The sequence below is a fragment of the Drosophila simulans genome, chromosome 2R, assembly GCF_016746395.2.
Source record: "Drosophila simulans strain w501 chromosome 2R, Prin_Dsim_3.1, whole genome shotgun sequence".
Lineage (NCBI taxonomy): Eukaryota > Metazoa > Arthropoda > Insecta > Diptera > Drosophilidae > Drosophila > Drosophila simulans.
In genome coordinates, this window is record NC_052521.2 from 8611257 (window position 1) to 8635955 (window position 24699).

Here is a 24699-nt window from a genome sequence, read left to right on the forward strand (position 1 = left end):
CACTAAGTGATAGCGGTTTAATTTAAATTTCTTGATTTTCTGAGAGGGAAAGTCCTAGAAAGTTTTTAAAATATGACCCCAAACACCGAAAATACATTAGTAATAGAAAGGAAAGTAAGGAGCGCGGAGCAAGAATTCAAATTGCGCGCCTATTTATATTTGTAATAACTTTGTGAAATATTTCGAAGAATTACGCCTTATTCCTAACAATTTTATTTTTATTATACAAAAATATTGAATATTATTAAATATTAAATGTACTAAAAGACAAATAATAAATTAAATACTTTTTGAGATTTTATTTTAAAATTTTTCGCGTGCATTCAATAATTAGTTACTTTTCTTTTAATTTGTTAGGAGAAAAGTGTTTTTGGCACCTTGTGTGCCATACAAAACATATTCTTGTTACCTGGTGATCTGAAGTTAAATTCTTTTTATTGCTCGAAAGAGCAATCATAAATTAAATGTGCTGTCCTGGGAAATTTGGATTTGTATGATTTTATTTCTATTTGCCATTTTCTACAGGCTTCTACTGCAAACGATTTATTTCCGGTGCTTCTGTAAGCGTAACACAGCGAATTTGATTGGCTAATGGTGAGCTAATGTTCCGATAACTCGCACCTCAATCATGATTGAGGGCCAGATGACGCTTGGCGTCGATGGTGGAACGGCCATAGGTGTTGCCCACACGAAATTTGTTGCCCGGAACGTGGCCGCCGTAGCGTGGAATCATGCCGACCACCCGCGGATAGATCACGCCATTGGGATTGGCAAAGGAGCGGCCCACGCCTGCCTTCTCCACGGGCACCCACTCCGCGCTGCGGATGAAGTGCATGTCGTTCTTCGGGTAGCACCATCCCTCATCCGGCAGATGGAAGTCGAAACCAAATCCTGGGACGGCATGTGTACACATTAGATTGATAGATAAGCCATGGGCGAGCTTAACTTACGGCTGGAATAGGACATGTTTTTTATTTCCGCAAAAGTTGTTGATCCCTCCGAGTGTTGCTGCTTAACTGGGTAACTGGAAACTGAATCTAACTATTAATAGCTGGCCTGACAGGAGAAGCTTCGACAAAACGACCCCGTTTCCCATGACAACGGAGGCCAGGATTGGACGGATTGCCAGCGCGGATTGCCTAGATGGCAGCAACAAGTTAGGTCACGACACCGATTTGCATTTCCTGATGCCGTTCTTTAATGGCAATTAATTCGACTCGTCGTAACAACACAATTACCGTGGCATTTAAAAGAGTTATGGGGTACGGTTTATTTTATTACGTTTACTGGTTTATGATTTAGTCATTTACAGGGCGATTGTATTGATTAACAAGATGGAAGGTCTCGGATCCGGAAAGTACACTACGTCAATGATATCCTCGCCTCCATCTCCTTCAGTTGGACTTCTTGGCCTTCTTCTGTTGCTTGCTCTTGAGTTTCTCCTGCTTCTTGAGCTCCTTCTCCGTCAGGGATTTGTACAACTTGTAGCCAAAGAGGGCTGTAATGCGGAGAGAAGGCAGACGGTTAATAAGGTGACTTGCTTACATTACGTGATCAAGGGAACTGAGACCGAATATGGAGACCAGAAGAAAGATCCCCGCCGACACTATGGAACTGGAGTAGGTCTGTGCGAAATGGGCGTGCTGCACTATCCGCTCCTCGATTCTGCCAATCGTCTGCTGGAACTTGTCCTTCATCTCGGCGAGAAACACATGCCGATCCGTTTCGGCGAGGGACTCCAGCTTGCTCTGCATCTCGCCGATCCGCTTGACCAGATCCTTGGAGAACTTGCTGCTGGGCCCCGTTTTGGCCACAATGGACTCCACGGACTTTTTCAGCTGCTCGATAACGCCGAGCTCGTCACTGGAAGCCGACCAACTCATGTTTTGGGTTATTCGGAAAAGGGCCTAGGTGGTGTCAACTACAGGCCGGCATGGGTCTCTGGCAAATACTGCTCTTTTGGTTCCACTCTACCTATGTCTGCGATGGATCCTACGCTCACCTACTGGTTATCTTATCGAAAATCGAACGCCTATAAACGAAGCAAACATTCTAGCTGAGGTTCGTGAGCGAGTGAGTGAGTGCTTCGACATAGCCGCCTCCTAAAACCTTATCGCCCTTTAAGCAGAAACCCAGGTGGGTGCGGATATCGCGCCCGATAAGGGTTAAACGGCTCGTTAGTGGCTCGTTCCGGAGGACGCTTACCAAAGACAATCAGTATGAGGGCCAGCATCACGAAGAACACGAGGTACTCCCGGGAACTGTGGCCCGGATGGCCGTACTGGCGCATGAAGTCCTCCGGCGACGGCGGCTTCGGGTTAAAGATGCTCTCGCGGAGCTCGGCTCGCTCGTCGTCCGAAATTCCCTCCATGCCCTCGACCAGCTTCCAGATCTCCTCGGCACTGGGCATCTTAAAGTCGGGGTGTCCGGGCTCGGGACCGGCAAAACCGCCGGCTCCTCCAGCCGCAGCGGCAGCTGCCACGTCCTCAGCGAATGCCTGCTGGTTCACCGGATCCTCAGCCATGATCTAATCTCTGTTTGCGGCTCTAATTTACGGGCTGTGTTCTGTGGGCTCTTTGGCCTTTAGCGGTTCGCGTCTGAATGGATAGTATATAGGAAATCATGGTATTCGGTTTATGGTTCTACTTTCTGCATTTCAGCATGCTACTGGAGGGGGCAAACAAAATCACAGAAACAAACAACGTGGCAAAACAAACGAATCGGATTCGAAAATGGATTTTGATTATCTATAACACAAGTTTGACACGCGGCATGCAGAGATAATAACGATTGAACAAATCACATAAACTACGATATTTAATCCCCCCAGATCACACACTTTCCAATATTAACTAATTTTGGCGCTAGATCGCCGGTGCTTACGTGCTCCGGCTTTGGCTGTTTGGGAGGACTGAATGAGTCTCTCTAAAATGTATATTAAAATCAATATGAATATAAGTCGCCACTCGTGTGTAATCAGTCGCTTGTATTTCATTATTCCCAGATATGCCCACTAGCTGACTTTTCGCTGCGCTTTTTGGTGTGCCTCCTGCCATCGTCAGCATATTTCCAAAGGTGATCGCAAAGAAGTTGGCATTGCGGAGAGCATACGTGTGCATGTGCGATAAGGGAGAGCCACTAATCAGTGCCGGACACACGAGTACATAAAGACAAAACCCCAGAAAAGAGACCCGTCCCATTCGCGAGAGATAGATGGCTACAATGTTACAAGATGGCCACCATATAAACGCCTATAGTTTTAATTGCTCAAGACGCACATCGAGAACTGATTTTTAGAACTTTTATTAATTTCTCCAGTATCATGACCAAGCACTAGAATTGGAATTCAATGTTTCAGCTAATATAACACCTCTAATCTTTCTCCCCATTAAATATTTACAACGCTCATATAGAAATCGGGTTTTCAATTAAGTTATTTTTGGAAGCAATATGTTCGCTTGAAGAAAAATATGCGAGCCATGTTCAAGATAGAGATACTTGAAAATTTGAAGATTTCGGAATGGTGTGTTTTGTGGCGGAGGTTTGACTGTACGACAGAGTCTATTGAATGGTGGCAGGTCGATTCCTTATCAGAGGGCCATTATCGCTCTCGAGAACCACAAACTTTTGACTACGTACGCAAGAAAACCGGAATGAGACGGACTGGCAAGATGGAACACGTAGGACAAAGTTGGCAAAGGCAATCCGAATCGAGGGTATCTCAAATCAAAACAGATAAGAACGAAAAACCAAACATCCAACAGCTGTGCATTTGAAACGGCCAGCAAGCACTCGACTAAGTTGCTCGCTTGGTGAAAGTCTTTCGACCCATTTAGTCGCGGTTTCGCTACGACTATAACGATATTGCATGCATAACACTGGGGAAAGGAGGGGTCTAAAGGTGGTAGCTATAAATGTGGTGTGGGGTGGGGAGGGGATCATCCGCAACTCACCTGCCAGGGTAAAAACAACAATTGCCGGCACGTAGAAGGCGAAGTCGGGAATGGATTGCTGGAACGGCGAGCCGGCGTCGGTGAGATCAACCATGTTGGATCACTGCAAGATTGTCTTTATGGTCTCTGGAGGAGCACTTGTGCGTCTGCACTATAGTTCGGGCGTTCCGCTGGCGACTTTATCTCAACAATTACGAAAAAAAAAACGATTCGGAGAAGAGGAAGCTGCGATTGTCAGACGAAAATGTTGTACTCCCTACGATTCATCGATATGTTGAAGGCTTGTGCACAGAACTAGGCTAACAGTGGTCCGGTCACACTAACAGTCGATTACAAGCTACAGCTCGCCGCAAAAATTGAAATCTCGTCGGTCAACATGTATAATTGTATATTGTATATAAATGTATATTGGCATACTTCTAGAATTAACAGAAAGAACAACAATATAAAATAGTATTTTCTTCATATTTTATTTCGAACTTAAACAAAGTGAGATAATCTAAAAAATTTACATATTTCGTCACAAGTTTTAATTCAGATCGTTTGTATATTTCAGGTGCGATCGTTACTTAACTACTACCTCGTTAATTAGTTCCAGTGATCCAAAAATAGATGAATATAAAAAGTTAATTTGATTCTTATTTAATGACTACTTTTTATAAACTTATGTACATTGTACAAGCACCATCCCCATCAGGTCGTGATGTTAGGCACCCAAACCGCACTGCGTCACGTAGGCTTTGGCCAGAGCACACTGGGCATTTGGAGTCCACCGATGATCGGGGCAGTTCTTGAAGTACTCCATGTAGGTGCACCCAAGGACGATGGCTGAGAAGGGGCTGCATCTTGGTTGTTGCTGCTGGGGCTTTTGCTGCTGCGCCTGTTGTTGCTGCTGCATGATCATGGCCAGTCTGCGCTGCGATTGTGGCTCACACTTGGAGTACGCCATGGTCATGGTTTCCACATAGAGGGTATCGTTGGAGAACTTGGCGGAGAGATCACTGCGTATGTTGGCCAAGTTAAGTTTCTGTGGCTCATCAAGATACTTGGAAGATGTCAGGATGCACTCAGCTAGGCACTAAGTAGATATTTTATTATGCAAGGCAGCTTCTTAATAATTTCATAGGCTGAGATTACTCACTGCTGCCGTGTCCAGCGATGGAGGACCTCCTGCCTTCTGTCCATTTGCTGCTCCTAAAATCCGCTGGGCGCACTGCTCAGCCACCTGGTCGCGACCCCCATCCTTGCAGCAGAGTGCGGGATCCTAGAAAAGTGTGTAAATATCTTAAGAATCACCTTCAAATTCCAGAAAACCAAACTCAAAACCCACCACTAGTTGCGGTGGTCTTTGGCAATCAATCGTGGTTTGGCCAAATACTAGACGAGTATTTAGGGCCAGCAAAGCGAAGATCACAAGAAGCTGACTGGGCGACATAGCTGCGATTGAGTGAGTAAAATGACTGATATGAATATGAAATCGCAAGGCCCATTTTATATCCCTCACGCAGCTCCACATCTAATGGAACGAAAAGAGTAATGGCCACTTAATAGTGCCAGCCACGCATGACCAGAAAAGCCCAGCAAAAGTTCATTGTTGCAATCTGGTGCTGTTTGGGGCCAATGTCATAAATAATGTCATGTTTTGGGCCATTGACATTGCAGTAAGGTTATAGTTCGTTATATAAGCATAGAACGTTCTTCGCTCAATTAAACATCAATTGCCGAATAAAACTGTGGCTGGGAATGCCGCTGCAAAGTGTGTCATGGTGTTCGAAATGGGCCATAATTGCGAGAATTATGTTCAAATTCGGTAAAAGGAACATGATTTGGCTTGAGTAATTTAATATTTGTAAAATAATCTGTGGGCTAATTAGATTTCCTTTACGAATTCTGGCGCCCAATCAATGCACCAAGTTGGCAGTACCAACATGAGGAAGCTGCAATCGATTGCTCAGTTATCGATAACCATGGACGCGGGCACCAAAATGTGAGTAAAATACATGTTATAAATAATATGAATTAAGGGTTTAATATTGTTTATTTCTCCTAGCCTAGTTGTGGGCGATGTGCGCGGTCGCTTCAAGCAGCTATTTCAGCGCGTGGAGCAGGTCAACAAAAAAGCGGGACCCTTCGAAATCCTTTGCTGCGTCGGAGACTTCTTCGGCGAGGACAAGCAAAACGAGGAACTGATTGCCTACAAAAATGGCTTTAAGCATAGTAAGTAAAGTAAAGTAAGAATATATGCATGTATCATTTTGTTAACCCTCTCTCTGTACTTAGTCACCGTCCCCACCTACATCCTGGGTCCAAACCAAAAGGAGCATGGAAAATACTTTGAAAATCTGTCGGACGGCGAAATCTGCACAAACCTTACGTATCTTGGTCGACGTGGGGTCTACACGCTGAGCAGTGGTGTTAAAATTGCCTATCTAAGTGGCTTGGAGGCACAGGGCACTGCAGATTCCGCTGGCTCGGAGCACGAGTTCACCAAAGCCGATGTCATCGCTGTGAGGAACTCATGTTTGGTGTCCAAGAACTGCTCCACAGAGTACCGCGGGGTGGATGTGCTCCTCACATCGCAATGGCCATTCGGCATGCAGGAGAAGGAAAATGTAGGTATATATCTAAAGCCTTTGTTACTATGTAATTAACCAATTCCACTTCTCAGGTCACAGCATCCAAGTTGGTATCATTTCTTTGTCGTGAGATAAAGCCGCGCTACCACTTTTGTGCCATTAATGGAACCCACTACGAAAGCGCTCCCTTTCGGATGCCCAAAGATGAGACAACCCAATTTGAGCTGTGCACTCGATTCATTTCCCTCGCGGAAGTCGGAAATGCCGAAAAAACCAAGTACATCTATGCACTCAGCCTGAAGCCAGTAGACAAATCACGCTTATTAGACCTAGTGCAGAAGACAACAAATGAAATTCCATGTCCCTTCATTGGCTTGGACTTGGGCGGAGCTATTAACAAGAATGATTCGGTGGGTAACCTTTGCATATCTATAAGTACCCCAAGTCACTAAAGTATTTACCTTTTCAGTCCGAAAACCGACAATACTTCTATGATATGGATGGTGGCAGGCGCAAGCGACAAGGCGGTGATAATAACAAGAGAGATAAACGTCCTAGAATTCCGCAGATTGAGCAAGGTTTGTCTAGTGCTTAACATCTTTAATGGTGCATCTTTAATACTATTCCTATAATTGTAGACAAATGCTGGTTCTGCTTATCCTCACCTGATGTGGAGAAGCATCTCATTATCACTGTGGGCGAACATTTCTATCTGGCACTGGCCAAAGGGCCTATTAACAAACACCATGTCATGATATTGTCCACCAAACATGTGCCCTGCGCTGCTCAACTCAGTCCAGATGATTGGGAGGAGCTCAACAAGTTCAAGACAGCCTTGCGAAAGTTCTTCAAAACGTTAGGTCAAGTGGTGTGTTTTACTGAACGGCACTACAAATCGGTTCACCTACAAATCAACGCGCTTGCCTTTGAAGAAGGCTATGCCTGGAAGATAAAACATAGTTTTGAGGTAGGCTCACGGCATACAACCTTTAAAGAAATATGATATATATCCCAAAACATTGCAGGATAAGGCGGAGGAATTTAATCTGGAATTCGAGACACTTCCGGCATTGGATTCTGAGAAAATGCTGCCTGAAATGGGACCTTATTTCCTAGCCGAGTTACCCGACGATAGCACACTTATAACGCGGCAAATGAAACACTTTCCCATTCATTTTGCAAGGTGCGTTAACTTCTCGATTTAAGCTACCAACTTTTGATTAAACTCATCTTTTCAGGGACGTGTTCTGTTCGGAGAATCTTCTTAACTGCGATGAGAAAGTCAATTGGAAGGATTGCCTCCTCGATAAGGACGAAGAAGTGGCGTATGTGGAAGATTTCCGAAAGGCTTTTGCGCCCTTTGATTTTACAGACGATTAAGCAAAGAATATTGTATGTATAGTAAAAAGTTCATATCGGTTGTAATTGCTGAGCCCTTGCTAACAGTTCATCCATGTAAATGCTAAAACTACAATTTAATTAAAAACGTATCCGTAAAGTCGTTGCGCTCGAGTAATTTAGGAGTCACGTTGGTAGATTTTGTTGAGTATTTGCAGGAAGGTCTGGTGTGGCACCCCGCGCGAGGTTTGTTGTATGTGCGTTTTAATCATGTTGTAGGATTCCTCCTCGAAAATGGCATACGTGGATGGCAGTCCAAGTTCCTTGTACAGTTCTTTCACTCGCTCTACTTTTGCTGGTTCTAAAGGTTAATATTTAATAGTCAATGTCGAATTGTGAGGGTCGGTTAAGCCATTGTTACCTTCTTTGCCATAGCAATCGACCATGATTTGCTTTTGCTCGACATTGGCTCGCTGCATCGCCACCACTGCAAGCCACGAGCACTTGTTGTCCTGAATGTCGGTTCCAATTTTACCAGTCACTTCCGGATTACCGAAGCAGTCGAGGAAATCGTCTTGAACCTGGAAAAAGTTGCCCATTTCTAGGAGAATGGTCTTAGACTGACGGAAGGCCTCTGCGTCCTTATAGCTAAACAATAGAGCGGAGGGTTAATAAGCGAAATCGTATATAGGTATGGCCATTACTTACCCAGCCAAGTGCAAAGCAAGTGCGAATGGAAGGTAGAAGGAGTAATAGGCTGTCTTATTTTCGACAATTGCTTTGTAGTTTTCCATGGTGAATTCCAAAACACAGCGGTTCGAGTTCAGTTGGTCCAACGATTGTCCGCAGGTAGTGATGTATGTGATTTCGTGGAAGAGCTCCATTAGGGCGACATAGCAGTCCAAGTGGCTGAAGTGCTTCTTGAGAATGGCATACATGGCGTTTTCGATCATAAGAGCATCGTTAATGGCAGTCAGGCCCACATTCTCCACCTTGTGCCAGCAGGGTTGACCGCGTCTGGTGGTGCTGTTGTCCATCACATCGTCTGAGATGATAAAGAAACTTTGGAGCTGGAAGATATCGAAAAACTTTGTAGTAGGAAAACTACTTAGTGCGTAAACATCCTACCATTTCCACGCACCAGCCCAAATACTGGGCCAGTTTTATGTTCTCGGGCGTAAGATCCTGGGCGGGCACTAGATTCTTATACGTGAGCACGGTGAGGATGCCGCGGTTCTTCTTGCCCCTAGGCACATTGTACTGGAGGACTTGGGCGAACCATTTTGCCGCATCGCTGCAATTGTATGCCTTCGTCACGGTGGTGATGTCACGCACAAGATCTGCAAATCGAAATAGAATTAGCATTAGTATTTGCATGATAATTGGCATAAATAAACAAATCTCACCTGGGAACACGGCCATAAAGTCGCGACTCTCATCTTTCGACACCGTGACGCGAGCGGCAATGGGAACCGAGTGATTTTGGAGTGTCGATAAGGTTCTGTGGACAAAACAAAAGTTGAGAACAATAGAGTATAGAACTGAAAACACCAGGCACGCACAAATACATACACACACATGCACGCATCTCTGGTCTACGTGACTGCATAAGTGGCTACGATACAAACTTTCTCCCCCACTTCCAATCGAGCAAATAAGACCCCGAAACTCCGCATCCAAAATCACGCCCAAATCAGGCATCCGATACATGCATACCATGCCCATGCCCATACCGGTCGAAACGTAAACAAAACAAACAGGCAAGGCAAAGGTCAAGTGCGGAAACCGGTAGATTGATTACCTGCTAGTCTTCTTCAGCTTCTGTTCGTTGACCAGTTCGGTGGGGAGGCCGCCAATGGTGTCCATGGACTTGAGAATGGGCTCTGCGTTGACCTCGTCGCTGGTGGAGATCAAGCGCTGCAGGCGCAGCGGGCTGGCCAGGATCCGCTGCTGCGGCAGGAGCATACGGGCCAGTTTGAACATTTTTATTTATGATTATCGGCAGGTAACTATCCGCTTCGCAAAACGGCAATTCGACTTCGGGTACAAAATTGCCAGTGTGACCGAATCTCGATTCGCGAAAGAACCCACCTTAATATTTGAAATAACCATAATACGTTTATAGCAACTGTTTTATAGCACACTTATATTTTTTGTTAATTTTGTGAAGGTAACATAAGTTAAATTTTTAAACATTTTTATTAAATGTAGGTACAGAAAATTATTTACTTTTGCTGAAATCATTAATTTGCTTTGCGTGGGTAGGTGTTAATAATTAAATGTATTTTATTCAAATATCTTGTAACAATGCTGCAACAGTTTCGGTCACACTGTTTCGATGTCTTCATGAACAGTGTTGGAAATGGCCTGACATACACCAAAGGCAAATTGGCAGCTGAAAACGCAGAATTAAACTAAAATGATGGATGAGCAGCTAATTGACGAGGTAGCACAGCACGGAGTGATCTACAACCGGCAGAAGTACTACCTCAACGGCGGCGCCAATGGTGGGAAGTACGAGACGAAGGACGAGGCCTGGCAGCTGATTGCGATGAAGCTGCGCACGGATGGTGAGGAAGAGGCGCTCCTCCGGCAGACCCTCTATATAAATGTTGTCCTCCTTTCCAGTGGACACGTGCAAAAAGCGGTGGAAGTACCTACGCGAACGCTACGTCTCGCAGCGGAAGCAGGGCGATCCACCTGTCTACGAACACCTGTCGCGTCCATACCTGGAGAAAATGAAGTTCTTGGACCAGCACATCCAGCCGCGCAAGTCCTACCGCCATGTGCCGAACTTCCTAACATCTCCGCAGTCCGCCAACAGCTCCGGCTACAATGAATACCAGGTTGATAAGTCCAATGGCTCCATGAAGAATGTGTCTCAGTTTGGCAGCACAGGGCAAAGTCACCTTTACCACCAGCCGGATCAGCAACACGCAATGACTGCTCTGAGTAACGTCGCTGCATCTGCGCTGGAAAACGTCAATGGACAGGTGAAAATAGAGGCGGACCAGGTGTTCAGAGATTTCGCTGCTGCCGTTGCCTCACAGCAGCTCCAGCACATATCACAGTCACAAATGCAGCAACAGGCGGCGGCCGTTGCAGCTGTGATGGCGGATTCCTCGCAAGGTTATCAGGATCAATACAAGGATGGCTCCGTGGGCATGAACGGGGCCCAGAACAGCGCTGGCAGTCTGACCTCAACATCATCCTCGATGAAATCACCGCTGTCGTCGCCGCTGCAAGGAATTGGGGCAGGAACCCATCATCCTCAGCAGCAGGCGCAACAACAACAACAGCAGCAGCAACAACAACAAGGGCAGCAACAGTCTCCGGCATCTGATCAGCAGCTTCCGGTGGTACATTCCTCTTCCAGCGCCACAGGCGCTTCCATCGGCAACAGTTCCACCCTGCAGATGCAACAGTCACACGTCTATAACCCCAAGGGCGATGGACTAGATTCTTCGTCATCCAGCCATTTCCATATGAAGAAGCCCCGTGTTCAGCTAAATGGCAATGCACACAACCAGATGACCAGCAATGGTAGTCACTTTGGTAATGACTCGGACGACGAATCCGATGAGAACAGCCATGATCTGATGGAGCCGCAGGTTATGATGCAGCAGGAGAATCACTACAGCAATTCGATGCCTATGCAGCGGGGCAATGGTAATGGAAATAATAGTAGCAGCAATAGCGGGAGCAACAATCCCAGCGGCAATAATAGCCACAACAATCAGCAGCAGCAACAGCACCAGAACATGTTTCCGTCAAACACGGACTTCCTTTTCCAGTTATACCAGCAGTTCCCACATCAGGCCAGCAGTTCGCATCCCGCAAACTTCGGGAAATTCCAGGCGCCGCCCAATCATCCGGGTGTGCAACGGTTGTCGGAGCATTTGCTGGGAGAATTAGTCACCACGGAGCTGCTTAAGATGAACAAGGAACGGAAGAAAAGTGCACAGAAACGGATCCTAGAAATACTATTCTTCGACGATTAAAGGGCTAGCTACTAGGTATTTGTAAATAATGTAATCTATTATCCTTAACTTATGTTATTCGTTAGACGGTTGTCAGATAATAATAATTGCATCGCTTTGGTCAAATTTCCCACCAAGAAGTCATTTGCAAAGCTATACGTTCTCCAGAACACTTTTTAAATGTGCTAGTCAAGACCAGCAATTGGGATTCCATATCTGCATTAATTTATTTTTTATATATGTTTAGGAACTTAATGATCGGTTTTAATTTATTTAAATTCTTATTAAAATGTACTCAATGGAAAAGTGTCTTTCCAAAGTGAAAACTTGTTATTTATGCGTAGTTGGGAATTTATATATATATGTTATATATCTGAGCTCAAATGGGGTCATGCATGGATGCTACGATGCTTTGTGGGAAGTTTTCCCTGGTTGTGATCCATTTTCGAATGATGACAGTGGAATTTTCGGCACGAAAGTTTACAGCCGCATATGCGAAAGTAATTAGCTGCAGTGTAGGCATCATAAAGAAAGTAGTTCCTAATGATATGTAAAGCTTCGTGACCCACTGAGGTCCAATTTCAGTTATGTTCAGTAGCCGTCCTGCTGCTTGATTTATGAGTGGCCTTTGACCATCCCTCCGGATTGCCCACAGAGCGGGATGCAAGTGCAACTACTAAGCCCCGCTGGCTACTGTCTGCAACGGAAACTGCCACTGCAACTGGCAATTGGCCTAGCTCGTTAACCCTCGACTGGCCAAGCGGCCATTCAATGTGCCACTGCAACTGGAATCCTGTACGTTGATTAATGACCAGCTTTGCATTCCTCTGGGCTGAACGAAAGTCGGTGGTGATATGAATAAGTTTAGGCTTTATTGCGCTTCATATCTTAGCTGGTAGAGAGAATAATTACTTGATTGTGTTTTCTGGTTTGTTAGGCTTAGATAAATTATGGTAAATAGCATAAGATCATAATATTTGGATACTGGTCAGTGGTGCAATTCTTAGGCTACTTGATGGACCACCGAATATTCGAGGGTCCCACGCATTTGGCTAGCGTATGTGTTTACTTTTCGGATTGTCTTTGATTAACTGAAGTTAAAAACCTTTAGCTTATTTACAACTAATCACAGGAGGCTTGGAGTTGCAATCTCAGACCTCCTGGTTGTCCTCGGACTCGGCCACCATGGTCAGACTTCGCAGCGATCTGTGAACGAAACAAAACACGACCAAGCGTTAATCAGCTAGCTTTATATTATTATTCCAAATATTTCGTAAGAGACCCGGCGGAGTGATGAGTTCAGATTCATTTGACTGATATGGTTTGGTTTATCGCCTTCGCAGCCAGCTTGCCAGCTTTTTAGTCGAAATCTGACAACTCATCAGCATGGACTGCCTACGCGTCTGTCTGCTTATTTTGTTAGTCTGTTTAGTCGGTGCCCATGCAAGTGAGTCTGATTTCAGTTGGAGATTGTGCCTAACTTGGGAGTTAACTTCTGGTTTAGTTACAGGTGAGATGCCCACGTTCCAAGGCCTGTGCCAGTTGCAAGGCGACTGGTGCACTACCAACTGCCAGATAGCCGGTGGACGGGACGGACTTTGCAACAAGGTGGGCCTCTGCATCTGCAGACCCTTGTAGTGGTGGTGCTAACGTGACGTTTAGACAAATCGGAATAAAGGCGAACATATTTACAATTGCGAACGGTGGTCGGATACTCATTCTGCGGATCTGTTACACTATGGCCCGCCACTTGCCTGGAACGCTCGAAGAGCGAGGGATCCGTGTAGATGGGCTCGCTGGGATCCTCGAACTGGTGGCTGCTCTGGTTGGTGCTACGCATCGGATTTATCACTGGCAGCTGGCACATGCGCGCCAAGTTGCTGTAAAGACATAAAACAAACACCCCATAAGTGGACCGGTTGGACGATTGGCGACTCGCCGTTCCTCACCCCGTGGCAAATGTCTTGTGTAATGAGCCGCCGAACATGGACATGTTGGTGCGAAAAGCGTTTGAGGCCCGATTCGATGCGCTCTGATTGGCTCCGCCCCCAGTTCCTGCTCCACCTCCTCCTCCTCCTCCATTCAGGTTGGGCATATGTCCGATCTCTGTGAAGCGCTCATGGGTGCGTATGGAGGAATGGGAGTGTCCGAGCGAGTGGATCGGCGAGTGTCGGTCCACGAGTCGGTTCTTCGAGATGGATTTCCAGTAGCGTCTGTAAAAGGCGCCAATTAGCACTGATCTCTAGCCCGTTGAAGACATCCTACCTGTATCCCAGGCCAGCCACCAGCGTAATGCTGAATAGCAGGATCATTAGCAGGATAATGGCTGTGATTAGGCCATGATACTCAGCCGGAGTCATGCACACCGTTTCCACCGGGGCCACTAGCTTGCGGGGATACGACTCCTTCTCAATTTCCTCGCGAGTTTCAAAGACCTTAATCGATATTGTTAGCTTATGCAGAAGATCCCCTCCCACCAATCAAACACTTACCTCAATCATTTCCCGCACTTGCTCGGGTTCCTCAGTCTCCTTGGTCTTCTCCCCCGGTTGAGTCTCATTCAGGGCAGCCTGACCCAATGTGGCACTCACGGTGGTGCTGTTCACGACGGTGACTTCATCCAGTGTGGATGCCTCCAGTTGGCTGCCGCCTTCCAGAGCCAGTGCTTCCGGTTCGGGTATCTCGGTGGTGTTTAGAGATCGACGCCGGCGACCAAAGGAAGGTTCCTGACGACCCGCAGGCCCGGGACAATAAGCCGGCTGACATCCTTCGCGACAGGAGCGAACGGTGGCCTCGAAGACCAAGAAATTAGACTCGGGTATCTTGAAGGCATTAAAGCGGGCTTCCAAGGTGTCGCCATCGCGCAGCTTGTCCAGTTCGGGGAAAACAAATGGATCCACTGGGCATCCAAAGCGATCTATCAGCTGGATACTGCGTCCGGAATAGGGATCCCTGGCCACCACATTGGTGGCAAATATGTCAGTAACGTGGTTATAGCCATCCTGTGCCTCCAACCGGAAGGTCAGTGGATCACCCACAGCTATGGTGGTGGTGGGTCGGCCCTGGTACAGGATACTCAAGCGCACCTTGGAGCTGAGAGTATTTTCCGCTGGTAGATATTCAATGGGGATTGGACTACCGGACCTGGAATAGAAATGTGCATCAGAAATTTCGATCGTTGGATTGAGTTTCTGCATTACCCTGCTCCTATGTAACCAGAGCTGACCACTGCCTCCCCCGGACCACGGAAGATGCAGGTGAGGTTGTATCGCTTATCCCTGCTGGTCTGCACATTGTCCGAGAACTGAACCACCACTATGTTGGTTAAAGTGTCGCCATACTGCCAGATACAAATTTAATGATGGGTCTCAGGAATATTGCATGAATGACTAAAATGCTCTTAGTAACTCACCCGCTGAGTTCCACAGTCGGGATATCCCTGTGGTCCACTGAGTCTCAATACGTTTACCGTGCCGCCATTTCCACGGAAGAAGCAGCGATCGTAGAATCCATAGGTGTATATACGTCCCAGGAAGCCCTCCGGTGTGCGGATCGTGAATTCCATGCCCTCCTCGTTACACGTTTGCGTGACTAGATTAGATCATTCGAACAATACATTTTATTTTTAAAAAACAGATCTACATTTCAATAAGGTATCCACCAACCGTCCATGCACTCGCCATCGCTGCGTCCAATGCTGCGCTCGTAGAAGTCATAGTTGGAGGCGTCGAAGGTGCCCGGGTCGTGGATGTCCAGCTCTCGCGAGTCTCTGTCGCTCAGCTCGCAGTTCGGTGAGTCCCGGTCGCGATCCCTATCTCTGTCCTCGTAGCCGGAGGCGGCCGAGTCTCTGCAAATTGAAATTTACAATGTGAATTTGTAGCGGCTCGTGTACCGATTATCTTGCATCTTCAATCCCAGTCCACCCCACCCACCTGTAGTTGAAGCTGCGGCACACAAAGTCCCGCGACTCGATGCACTCCCTCTCACACTGGATGAGGCTGGGGACGATAAGAGCTCGTCGCACAAAGTGGCGACGCATCTTGTGCCTGGCGGCTATTTGCTTGAAATTGTCGCTCTCCTCGCAGCGGGTGATCGGAGGTCGCGGGGGACCCGAGTTGACACCCACACCAACACCCACATGACTTCCACCACCTCCTCCGTACGGAGTGGGTGGATGGGAGAGACCCAGGCCAGGCAGGGGCAGGGGACGATCGTCTAGGCCATTACCACCATAGGGCCGGTTAAAGGGACTGTCGTAACGTCCATAGGGACCACCACTTGGTGGCCTTCTACCCGGCGGTCCATCATACTCCCGATCGTATGGTCCATATCTATCGCCATACCGCTCTTCGTAGTCATAGTCGTAGAAGGGAGGTGGCGGACGCTCCAGACCTAGTTGGGTATACTGTTAGCATAGATCACATTTCATCTGTACTTGCCACCAATTGAGTTACGGGTTACAAGTTGGTAGTTGGTTAGTCCCTTCCCGAAGTACTTACCCGGTCGCCTACCAAGATCATTGGGTCCCGGCCGGTTGCCATATTTGTAGATGTCAATGGGATAACGATCGTTACCTACCGGAAACCGGTTCGGGGTGGAGGCGTACTTGCTGGCGCTGCCCGTTGGAGCAATTGGCGCTGGCGGATATCGTTTGGCCGAATCGGGTTCGGGCCTCCTGGCACTATGCACTATATCATCATATCTGCCCGGTGGTCCCCGCGAGTCTGGCAAATAGGGATACCTTGGAGAATCCATCGACGAGGGACGGTAGCGTCTGTCCGGGAATATGCTGTCGGGAGCATCCCTGCCTGTGTATCCACCCACGGGATCTCGTTCTCGGCTGGGGGGGAATCGAGGAGGGTATCGGCCTTCGTATCTATTCTCTCCATAGCGACCACCTCCATATCCATAGGGCCGGAATGGAGCATCGTCGTCGGTGGGATAGGGTCGAGTGTGCGGCAAATCACTGGGAAGGCTATTGTCATTGATACCGGGATAGGGCAGTGGACGGTATGGCAACCTATCACGGTCGCGATCTCTTTCCCTCTCCGGATACCGTCGATCTCCGTATCTGTCCGCATAACGCTCTGGCGGATAGGGCTCCGGATAGCGTTCTCTATCCCTGACACCTGGATACCGATCTCTGTCTACAGCGCCTGGATAGCGATCTCTGTCACCAGCTACTGGGTAGCGGTCTCGATCCCTTTCGCGGTCTCTATCGCCATTGACACCCGCACCCGCTGGATACCGATCTGACGTGGGGTTAGTGAATTAGTTGTCAGTAGAATTAGAATTAGAATTAGAACGATGTGATGGTGTATTATGGTCGTGGGATTATGGATTACAGAACCTTTACAAGTAGTAAACTTACCATAATCATCAGGGAAACGATCATAGGGCCTGTTGTAGCCAATTCCATCTCCTCCAGTGGGATATCGGGATCCATAACGATCTGGGGGATAGCGGTCTCTATCGCGATCTCCGCCATAAGGATTACGATCTGGTTTAGGAGTATATTAGCAGTGTGTTTAAAGATCATAAAGTGCACTGCCTACCATATTCATTGCCAGCAATGTCCGGATAACGATCGTATGGCCTGCCATAGTCAACGCCCTCGCCCGGTGGCAATCTTGAGCCACCAGAACCCGTTCCGCCATGCGAGCCTCCACCGCCAGTTGACCCACCCGACCCGTAGCGATCATCGTGCTTATTAGGCTGTCTCCAGTTGCTGCCCGACTGATCCCCGGGTCGCTTGCCATCGCTGCTGCCACCGTGCCCACCACCATCGCCATCGGCGCCTCCGCCCACCACATTCACTGCAAGAGAAGAACCAGCAGCTATGTCAGGGATTACTGGCCCGCTATTAGCACCTCCTCTAACCACTTACACATCAGATTCTCGTAGTAATCATAATCAGCATCGTATATAATGCGCATGCCGTCCTTTTGATTGTACCGACTCAGGCGACAAGTACGAAAACGATCGCTGTACACCGCAGACCTGTAATTTGCGAGAGGATGGAGTGGTTGGTTGGTTAGTGAGGCAGTAGGAGAACCAGAAAGACTGTAAGGCCTTGCGTCGAAGATGGGAGTACCCTTTAAGCATGTCTAGACTATCTAAGCTACTGAGTATTGCTATTATATGTGAAGCAATTTAGTAAGAAATTTAAGAGCTATGTATTATTTTAGAAATGGCATGGTCTTGTTGAACTAAGATGATCTTTAGCAAGGGTATTGAAACAAGAATGGCAACGGCAACTTCCGAAGCTGAAAACGCACCTGCACTGGAAGCTCGTCTGGCGAAGACACTCGTCCAGGCACTCGCTCAGCGAACGGCCCGTGATCTCGGAGTGAAACTCGCCGCCCAGCCTGGAGTTGCGGTACCGCTGGAATGCTGTATCTGGCCGCCGGCCGCTGGAGAAGAGGTGCGAGGTGACTGAGTTATCTGGATAATCGTTGGCTCGTTCTGCAACGGGAATACAAAATAACATAGACGTAGAAGTGGAAGTGCAGATGGTTGGGGCAATGGAAGTGGATGCAACCGTTGTGATGGGATGCACCACTGTAATCTTGTTGTCGCTGTTGACTTTTCTCGACTCACACGAGATCGTCTTTACGGTAGCCACTTACGATTATCGAGGCACACCAGATCGTAGAAATGGTGTGTGGGACTGGAGCTGATGCTAATGTCATCCTTCTGCGATATGGAGTCCTCCTCCGAGAGGATGCACTGTTTGCTCTGGTCGTCAAACTCTACGGATCGACAGAAGTATCTGCGGGAATGCGGTGTGTGCAATTAGCTTAAATGACGCTGAAATAGAGATATTATGCATATGCCTTACTTCTCGGCCCGCAGGCACATGGTCTGACACTCCTCCAGCGTCATGTTATTGAATATGTCCACCTCGAAGGGGCCACCCAGGCGCTTGTTCTCCTCCTTGACAAAAACGGCCAGTCCATCGCAACGCCTCTCGGCTAATCAATGGTTCAGAGAGTGAGTCCAGGCACTTGGCTACCATAATCTAGACTCACCATTTAGGCAGGTGTTCTCCAGGTAATCAGAGTTGGGATCGTCTTCCATGAGTTCGGGATGGGTGCGTCGGGTGAATCTGCTCAGCGTGCAGGAGCGCATGGTCGAATCAAAGTTGGCCGATCGGCAGACAAAGGAGAACTCATTCAGACACTTGTCCTCACAGTCCGAGCGATTGGCAGCCGTTATCTCCTTAATATCACTTATGGGCAGCTTCAGTTTCTTGCGGGGATGCCTCTCGAAGACGTATCGCCTGCTGGGACACTCCCTCTCCGGGCGACTGGCTGTGGATTCAAGGAAATCATAAAAGTATGATCCTATAAAATATCGTAGGCACTTACAAGTCAGGCAAATCTCGTTAAAGTGTACACTATTGGGCACCAGCATCAGGCTGCCGATGCCTTCGGGTCCCGCCTGCTCGGATGTCAAATAACACAGGGACTCCTCGTACTCGGAGTTGCCTCCGAAGGAGGTGATTCGACTGCCTGGCTGGAAGTCAAAGCTGGTGCACGTGCGCACCAGATTATTGGAGCCGGATCGGTCGCGCAGGCACAGATCCTGGCACTTTTCCAGCACACGGAATGGTGGCGCCGTATCACGCACCACATCATCGTCGTAGCCCTGGAGCTGCTGGTTGGGCAGTCTTTCATAGAGCACTCGGCCTAGGCCATTCTTACAGGTGGTTTGACCTGCAGAGGAGAATTAGTTATATCACTAGGCTTTAGTAGCTCAAGATCATATTATCACAGATGAATTATTATATCGAGGATATATATTTTAAGGAAATGTAAAGCTAGTTTTGAAAAAGGATGAATTTAGTAAAAGGTAAATTAGGCATAAAAACTAGACCTTATTGGAACACATAACGTACTAAAGTTAATGTACATAGTTTAAACTTACCATTAATTTTACTGAGGCTTAGACTAACCACTAGGGTCGCCAGCAGCAGGTGTATTCCCTTTCTAGGTCTCATGCTGTGTGATCCACAATGGTTTGATTTGGAGTACTTGGAAAGGGGTTTTCTAGCTTGATCGCGGCATTTTCACCGCAACCTGGCTTTTGGATTTTGGATATCGAAACTATTGCGTGCTTAGCGTTTAGCTGGAAACAGAATTCGTGGTTAGTCGCGCTGGTTTATCCGACATGATCTAATTAGTTCATTGGCCAACAAAATGACATGAAGTATGCGACCTCAATAGGGAGATTTTCACCGCGGCGAGAAGTGTGTGGGGCGGGTGGAAAATGGGAAAATCACATGAATAGTTAAATATATTTCTGCCTTTCTGCCGCCATAATGTGCACAATGCGTAACGTGAATTTGGATCATTAAACGAAAATCTAGCCGAGCTACGTGTCGCCCCACTCATATCGATCCGTAACTCCGGATGTCGCTTCCGGCTTTTTGTCCACCCAACTCTTTATGCTCTCCGCACAACCCCATCGCCACTAAAGCCAACTGGGTTTTCGGAAAGCGTTAGCTATTGACCTCAAGCGGTGGCTGTACTTGGAAAGTGTCGCTTTGAACTCCGAAAGTATTTTTCAGAATTGTGAAATTGGCTAGGAAAGGTTACAACTTTGGTGGAGAAAGGAGGAGGATTAATGATCCTAAGGGAATGAAATATAAACGGACATGGTGAATCGATGGAAAGTATTCATGAGGAATTATATACTAACGGAGGTGAAGAAACCGATCGAATCAAACTCCAAAGGATCATGAAGAATAGAAGTAATTCTACACTTTAAGTTCTTAGTCTTTTTCCAATAAAAAGGAAATGGCTGAAGAAATGTTGGTTTATACGAAATATGTCATAAATGTTTTGTCCTACGATAGTTTGAGTTTATCCTTTGATAATCCTTCTATTCACTTTATTTAATAGCCCACACAAAAGCTTTCATATCTTCTTTCGTTTCCCTGTACCAAATGTCCTGGAAGATTTGTATCCTATGCAGGATTAGGTGTATTCCTTAGGGTACATTAAGTAAAGATGAATTAAAATCACTTCTAAGTTCAAACTCATAGTTGAAGGTCACTTGTTAGGCACTTAATAAATTTGAATACCGTTTATTGCTGCAAGGATATCCGGTTAATGGTATTGTTAACTGAAACGATTATGGGCACAAATTGGCTTATTGGGGACCGAACCCGACCGATCGTTAGAATATGGCGCGACAAACTGAATTCGAGAACCCAACTTGGTGGCTGGTCTGCAGTCGGATCGGTGGTTGGACCATTACGATTACCATTACCATCGCGATTGCCAATGCGATTACCACTTGCGGGGGCAGCGGCCCCGACTCCATGGCAACAATGGTCGAAATGGGGGAATTAATTAGATGTGGAGACAGCAACAAAGAGCCATGGACACAATGTTCTAAATGCTCGTACGTGGATTGCCATTCAAATGTTAATCAGTGCGGCGAGCAGACCGAAGTTGACAAAAGCCCATCTCCCAACGAAACACCCACTTCACCCTCCAAATTGGGGAGTCGCCAGTACACTAAGAGAAATAGTCAAAAAAAGCATTAACATATAATATGAGATCACAGAATCAAAAAAAGCATTAACATATAATATGAGATCACAGAATCCTTCAATGGTGAGTACTTGAAACGAAGGAATACTGGGAGCAAACCTTAATAACTATAATCAGGCATCAAATAATGACAACAATATGATGGACAATTAATTAAATAAATAATAAAATTGAACAAAAATAGGAATGACATTTGTTGACAGGCAGATATTTTTTTCTCAGTGCATAAGAACACGCACCCGCTAAATTGGGTGTGTTGTTGAAGTTCTAAGAGTGGTGGAGCTATTCGTTCTGGCCGAATGTGCACATGGCACATAATGACATTTCGGCCGGTCAACGTTTCATGGACACGGGCGACTTTCCCACTTGTGAAGGGCATGGAGCAGCATCTGCTCCAACTCCAAATACTAAATACCAAATACTAAACGATCACCGCTCCTCTTTGTCTGCCGTTGGGTCAGATCATGACAATGCGTGTCACGTCTGAATAAGTTCGAGGCTGGCTCCAGAGGCACTGCATCATGGGCTCGGGCTCGGGCTAGGGCTCCTCCTCTGCACTTTGCAGCTGGGTTGCACCTGTCGCCGCTGGGTGTGCGTGGGCCGACCCCATTGTTGAAACCGAGTGTCAATGGGCGCGGCGACAACCCAAACGAGCCATGCAAATGCAAATGGCCAGAAAAAGTCCAACTTTTATTTTCACAAGCCATAAACACTACAAACTACATCGATTCTTGCATCAGGGCCAGCAAACGATAGCAATTCTTCAGAACCTGAAAATGAACGGTTGATATTGTGATATCTTTTAATATATATATTTTTGTATCCTTACAAGCATATAGGTTCCCAGGGTGAAGGGCAGAAAGGGTTCGGCCACATACATCAGGGGTTTCTGGGCTCGTAGTATCACAAAGGATATATCCCTCTGGATGCCTGGCGATTTGGTGTGCCAATCGTTGATGTCAAAAGCAGCCTGAGCCACCTCGACAGACTGTTGATGAAAGTAGAACAGGGGAAATCTTAAAATAACTAAATTTCAATAAGCTTTCAATATCTAGTGATTGTTTCTCATTCGTTTATTCATTTATCTTAAAGTTTTTAAATAACATACCTGAGTATAAACCAAAGTTCCGGAGACGCACCAAAGCGACAGTTGAATGAATGCCACCAGCATGAGTAGCACGAACTTGGCGGCCATTTTGGGATCGACAGCAGCTGCAGCCATGGTCTCGAAAGTGGATATGGAAATCAGAGAGAAACTGGCCATCAACTGTGCATTGAAGGCGCCATTGAAAGCTCTATTGGCTTTCCCCACCAATCTGCCAAAAAAAAAAAAAAAACGCCTGTAGTACTTGTAACCGGGCACATAAAACTTACTTGATAATGTGCTGGTGGAAGCGAACCACACGACAAAACTCCTCGTGGAACCTCTTATCACTGACCTCCATTTCCCCCAGCTTCCTCATCTCGATGCATAGCAACTTGAGATTGAGCGCCGTCTGGAGAAACGTGGATATGCCCACCATGTCCACCATTAGGATGCTCATTAGGTTGTGCTGCGAGGTCAGACTCTGCCAGATGTAGAGGAACCAGAACGTGTAGGGATGCAGATCCAAGCGATGCCATTGAAACGGATAGACGCAGTGAAAGGGCAGCTTTCCGTCGCCCAACAGAGGTTGCAGGAAAATAGCGGCACTGAAGAAGTTGACCAGGCAAAAGCAGTTGATATATAGACCCGATTCTATAACGTAGCACAGTCTCTGCCAACCCAACACCTCCTCATCGATATTAAAGGGTCTTAGCTCCCGGTTGTAGTAGTCAAAATCCCAAATAAGTTCATCGATCTCGTTGCAGCGGAAATGCATGTAACAGATCTTGGTGAACACCAGTGCCATCTATCACACAGAAATAGCCATTAGTTTGTTCATTTGCAAGTGGGTGAATCAGTAAATCTCACCCCCGAAATCCAAACCAAGTCGTCGCCCATTTCGATCACGTTCTTCGACTCGGGCAGGGCCACGAACATGGTCCAGAAAGTGGTCATCACATTGCACATGATGAACAAGTTGATCCATCGGTACAGGGGCAGTCTGGCCAACTTCTTGTTGGGATACTGGCAGAGCAAACTGTGGGTATGGCAAAAAGTGGATTATAAAGATTGGACCGAGTGATGGACGATGCCAGACTCACCTCAGGAAGGCGCGAACATAGTTAAAAGCCAGGCGTGGGATGAGACCGGGACTTTCCTGCCGCATAACCGATCGGAACTCGTCGAGGAAAACCCGCAGAAGGCTGAGATTTGATTGATAACCCGAGTCGTTCATGGCGCAAAAGTATGAACTGAGCTCCAGGCGGGCGGTCAGTTCCTTTTATATGTGCAAGGAGGCCTCCAGGGTCTAATTACCATGTTTATAAGCAATTGTTTTGCAAAAAACGCCCACTGAGTAGATTTCCTTAAATGATTTGATTGCATTGGGAACATGTGCTGCAAATCGCACTGCTCCGATCGATTTTCAGTTACTCATCGGATGATATAGTTTGATGGACCCTTCGGTCACATCGCTCCACATCGTTCAATGAACCCAACTTCGCGTGACTCAGGTGCTCATTAGATCATCAGCATCATTAAGAACAATGTATAATATATTGTATATTGCATAAATGGCGAATTCTGTTTATTCACAATTTTTGAAGCGTATAGCAAAACATGATCATCGCAAAGTGCTCCTCACTCCACCCAACGAAGCAAATAGTTGCGCTGGGTTGGGTTCAATCAACCTGGCTCATAAACTTCCTGTAGCATATCACTTCCATGGCTGGACCCCATCTGCATAACTAAACGGTATACAATGAGTTATGTCTTAATCAGGATCTCCAAAGGCCCCGCAGAGACACCGATATATGTATGAGCCGGAGGAAATCCAGTTCGATATTCAAATTTCGCCAGCACACTTTTCGTCATAATCCAGCCGTGGCCTCCATACTGGTTCTGGTGTCTTTGATGGACCACTGGATATCCGCTTCGATGCTAACATGCTAATGCCACCGTCTGATGGCTGGATATGGGCATTTAGCAAGGCCATTGGAATCAATCTGGGATTAGACCAGACCCCTGAGTCCAGCGAGTCCAGGGAGTCCAGGCAGTCCATGCAATCCGAGTCAATAGCCCCACAGTTGTTGGCCTGTTGGCGCGCGTCGCCCGTAATGCTTGTAATAAAGTGTGTTTTATTATAACCCACGGACTAACCATATAATGGTACCATAATGGGCCGACCATTAAAACAAATTGATA

The 24699-nt window shown here is 46.9% G+C and overlaps 9 protein-coding genes across 11 annotated transcripts; 3 read left to right on the top strand and 6 right to left on the bottom strand.

Annotated features, from left to right (window-relative positions):
- Positions 1-279: 279 nt before the first annotated feature.
- On the bottom strand, positions 280-1109 carry LOC6733974 (protein FAM166B). The gene is made up of 2 exons (XM_002080982.4): positions 951-1109; positions 280-891 (listed from the first exon to the last, which is right to left on the bottom strand). Exons 1-2 carry the CDS (start codon positions 964-966, stop codon positions 623-625), a joined length of 285 nt encoding a protein of 94 aa, XP_002081018.1. The 5' UTR covers positions 967-1109; the 3' UTR covers positions 280-622.
- Positions 1110-1245: 136 nt separating this feature from the next.
- LOC6733975 lies at positions 1246-4219 on the bottom strand. 3 transcript variants are annotated; one of them, XM_016182300.3, is made up of 3 exons: positions 2884-3072; positions 2206-2597; positions 1246-1498 (listed from the first exon to the last, which is right to left on the bottom strand). In XM_016182300.3, the coding sequence occupies exons 2-3, from the start codon at positions 2522-2524 to the stop codon at positions 1395-1397; spliced, it is 423 nt and encodes a 140-aa protein (XP_016027011.1). In that variant the 5' UTR covers positions 2525-2597; positions 2884-3072; the 3' UTR covers positions 1246-1394. The 3 variants fall into 3 exon arrangements, with proteins under 3 accessions (XP_016027011.1, XP_016027012.1, XP_002081019.1); XM_016182301.3 differs by lacking the exons at positions 2206-2597; positions 2884-3072 and adding an exon at positions 3954-4219; XM_002080983.4 differs by lacking the exons at positions 2206-2597; positions 2884-3072 and adding an exon at positions 1571-2100.
- LOC6733978 lies at positions 4145-5728 on the bottom strand. Its single transcript, XM_002080986.4, has 3 exons — positions 5284-5728; positions 5095-5217; positions 4145-5031 (listed from the first exon to the last, which is right to left on the bottom strand). Exons 1-3 carry the CDS (start codon positions 5467-5469, stop codon positions 4660-4662), a joined length of 681 nt encoding a protein of 226 aa, XP_002081022.2. The 5' UTR covers positions 5470-5728; the 3' UTR covers positions 4145-4659.
- Positions 5729-5805: 77 nt separating this feature from the next.
- Positions 5806-8027, top strand: LOC6733979 (CWF19-like protein 1 homolog). Its single transcript, XM_002080987.3, has 8 exons — positions 5806-5940; positions 6004-6170; positions 6234-6565; positions 6622-6939; positions 6999-7107; positions 7168-7496; positions 7555-7712; positions 7768-8027. Exons 1-8 carry the CDS (start codon positions 5858-5860, stop codon positions 7907-7909), a joined length of 1638 nt encoding a protein of 545 aa, XP_002081023.1. The 5' UTR covers positions 5806-5857; the 3' UTR covers positions 7910-8027.
- LOC6733980 (farnesyl pyrophosphate synthase) lies at positions 7927-9962 on the bottom strand. Its single transcript, XM_016182298.3, has 6 exons — positions 9669-9962; positions 9274-9368; positions 8996-9207; positions 8576-8937; positions 8289-8515; positions 7927-8228 (listed from the first exon to the last, which is right to left on the bottom strand). Exons 1-6 carry the CDS (start codon positions 9848-9850, stop codon positions 8047-8049), a joined length of 1260 nt encoding a protein of 419 aa, XP_016027013.1. The 5' UTR covers positions 9851-9962; the 3' UTR covers positions 7927-8046.
- A 229-nt stretch (positions 9963-10191) lies between these two features.
- Positions 10192-12175, top strand: LOC6733981 (nuclear transcription factor Y subunit gamma). The gene is made up of 2 exons (XM_002080989.4): positions 10192-10437; positions 10496-12175. Exons 1-2 carry the CDS (start codon positions 10287-10289, stop codon positions 11866-11868), a joined length of 1524 nt encoding a protein of 507 aa, XP_002081025.1. The 5' UTR covers positions 10192-10286; the 3' UTR covers positions 11869-12175.
- A 620-nt stretch (positions 12176-12795) lies between these two features.
- LOC6733982 lies at positions 12796-21254 on the bottom strand. Its single transcript, XM_016182296.3, has 20 exons — positions 20936-21254; positions 19777-19977; positions 19218-19565; positions 18879-19160; positions 18689-18821; positions 18477-18619; positions 18126-18312; positions 17735-17847; positions 17403-17663; positions 17219-17347; positions 16347-17099; positions 15780-16239; positions 15513-15694; positions 15260-15438; positions 15048-15187; positions 14340-14991; positions 14113-14282; positions 13797-14060; positions 13602-13727; positions 12796-13053 (listed from the first exon to the last, which is right to left on the bottom strand). Exons 2-20 carry the CDS (start codon positions 19847-19849, stop codon positions 12999-13001), a joined length of 4650 nt encoding a protein of 1549 aa, XP_016027015.1. The 5' UTR covers positions 19850-19977; positions 20936-21254; the 3' UTR covers positions 12796-12998.
- Positions 13142-13548, top strand: LOC120284444. Its single transcript, XM_039292359.1, has 2 exons — positions 13142-13294; positions 13352-13548. Exons 1-2 carry the CDS (start codon positions 13234-13236, stop codon positions 13483-13485), a joined length of 195 nt encoding a protein of 64 aa, XP_039148293.1. The 5' UTR covers positions 13142-13233; the 3' UTR covers positions 13486-13548.
- An 819-nt stretch (positions 21255-22073) lies between the features above and the next one.
- On the bottom strand, positions 22074-23747 carry LOC6733983 (odorant receptor 47b). Its single transcript, XM_002080991.4, has 6 exons — positions 23598-23747; positions 23365-23533; positions 22785-23302; positions 22519-22726; positions 22240-22398; positions 22074-22180 (listed from the first exon to the last, which is right to left on the bottom strand). Exons 1-6 carry the CDS (start codon positions 23729-23731, stop codon positions 22130-22132), a joined length of 1239 nt encoding a protein of 412 aa, XP_002081027.1. The 5' UTR covers positions 23732-23747; the 3' UTR covers positions 22074-22129.
- Positions 23748-24699: the final 952 nt, after the last annotated feature.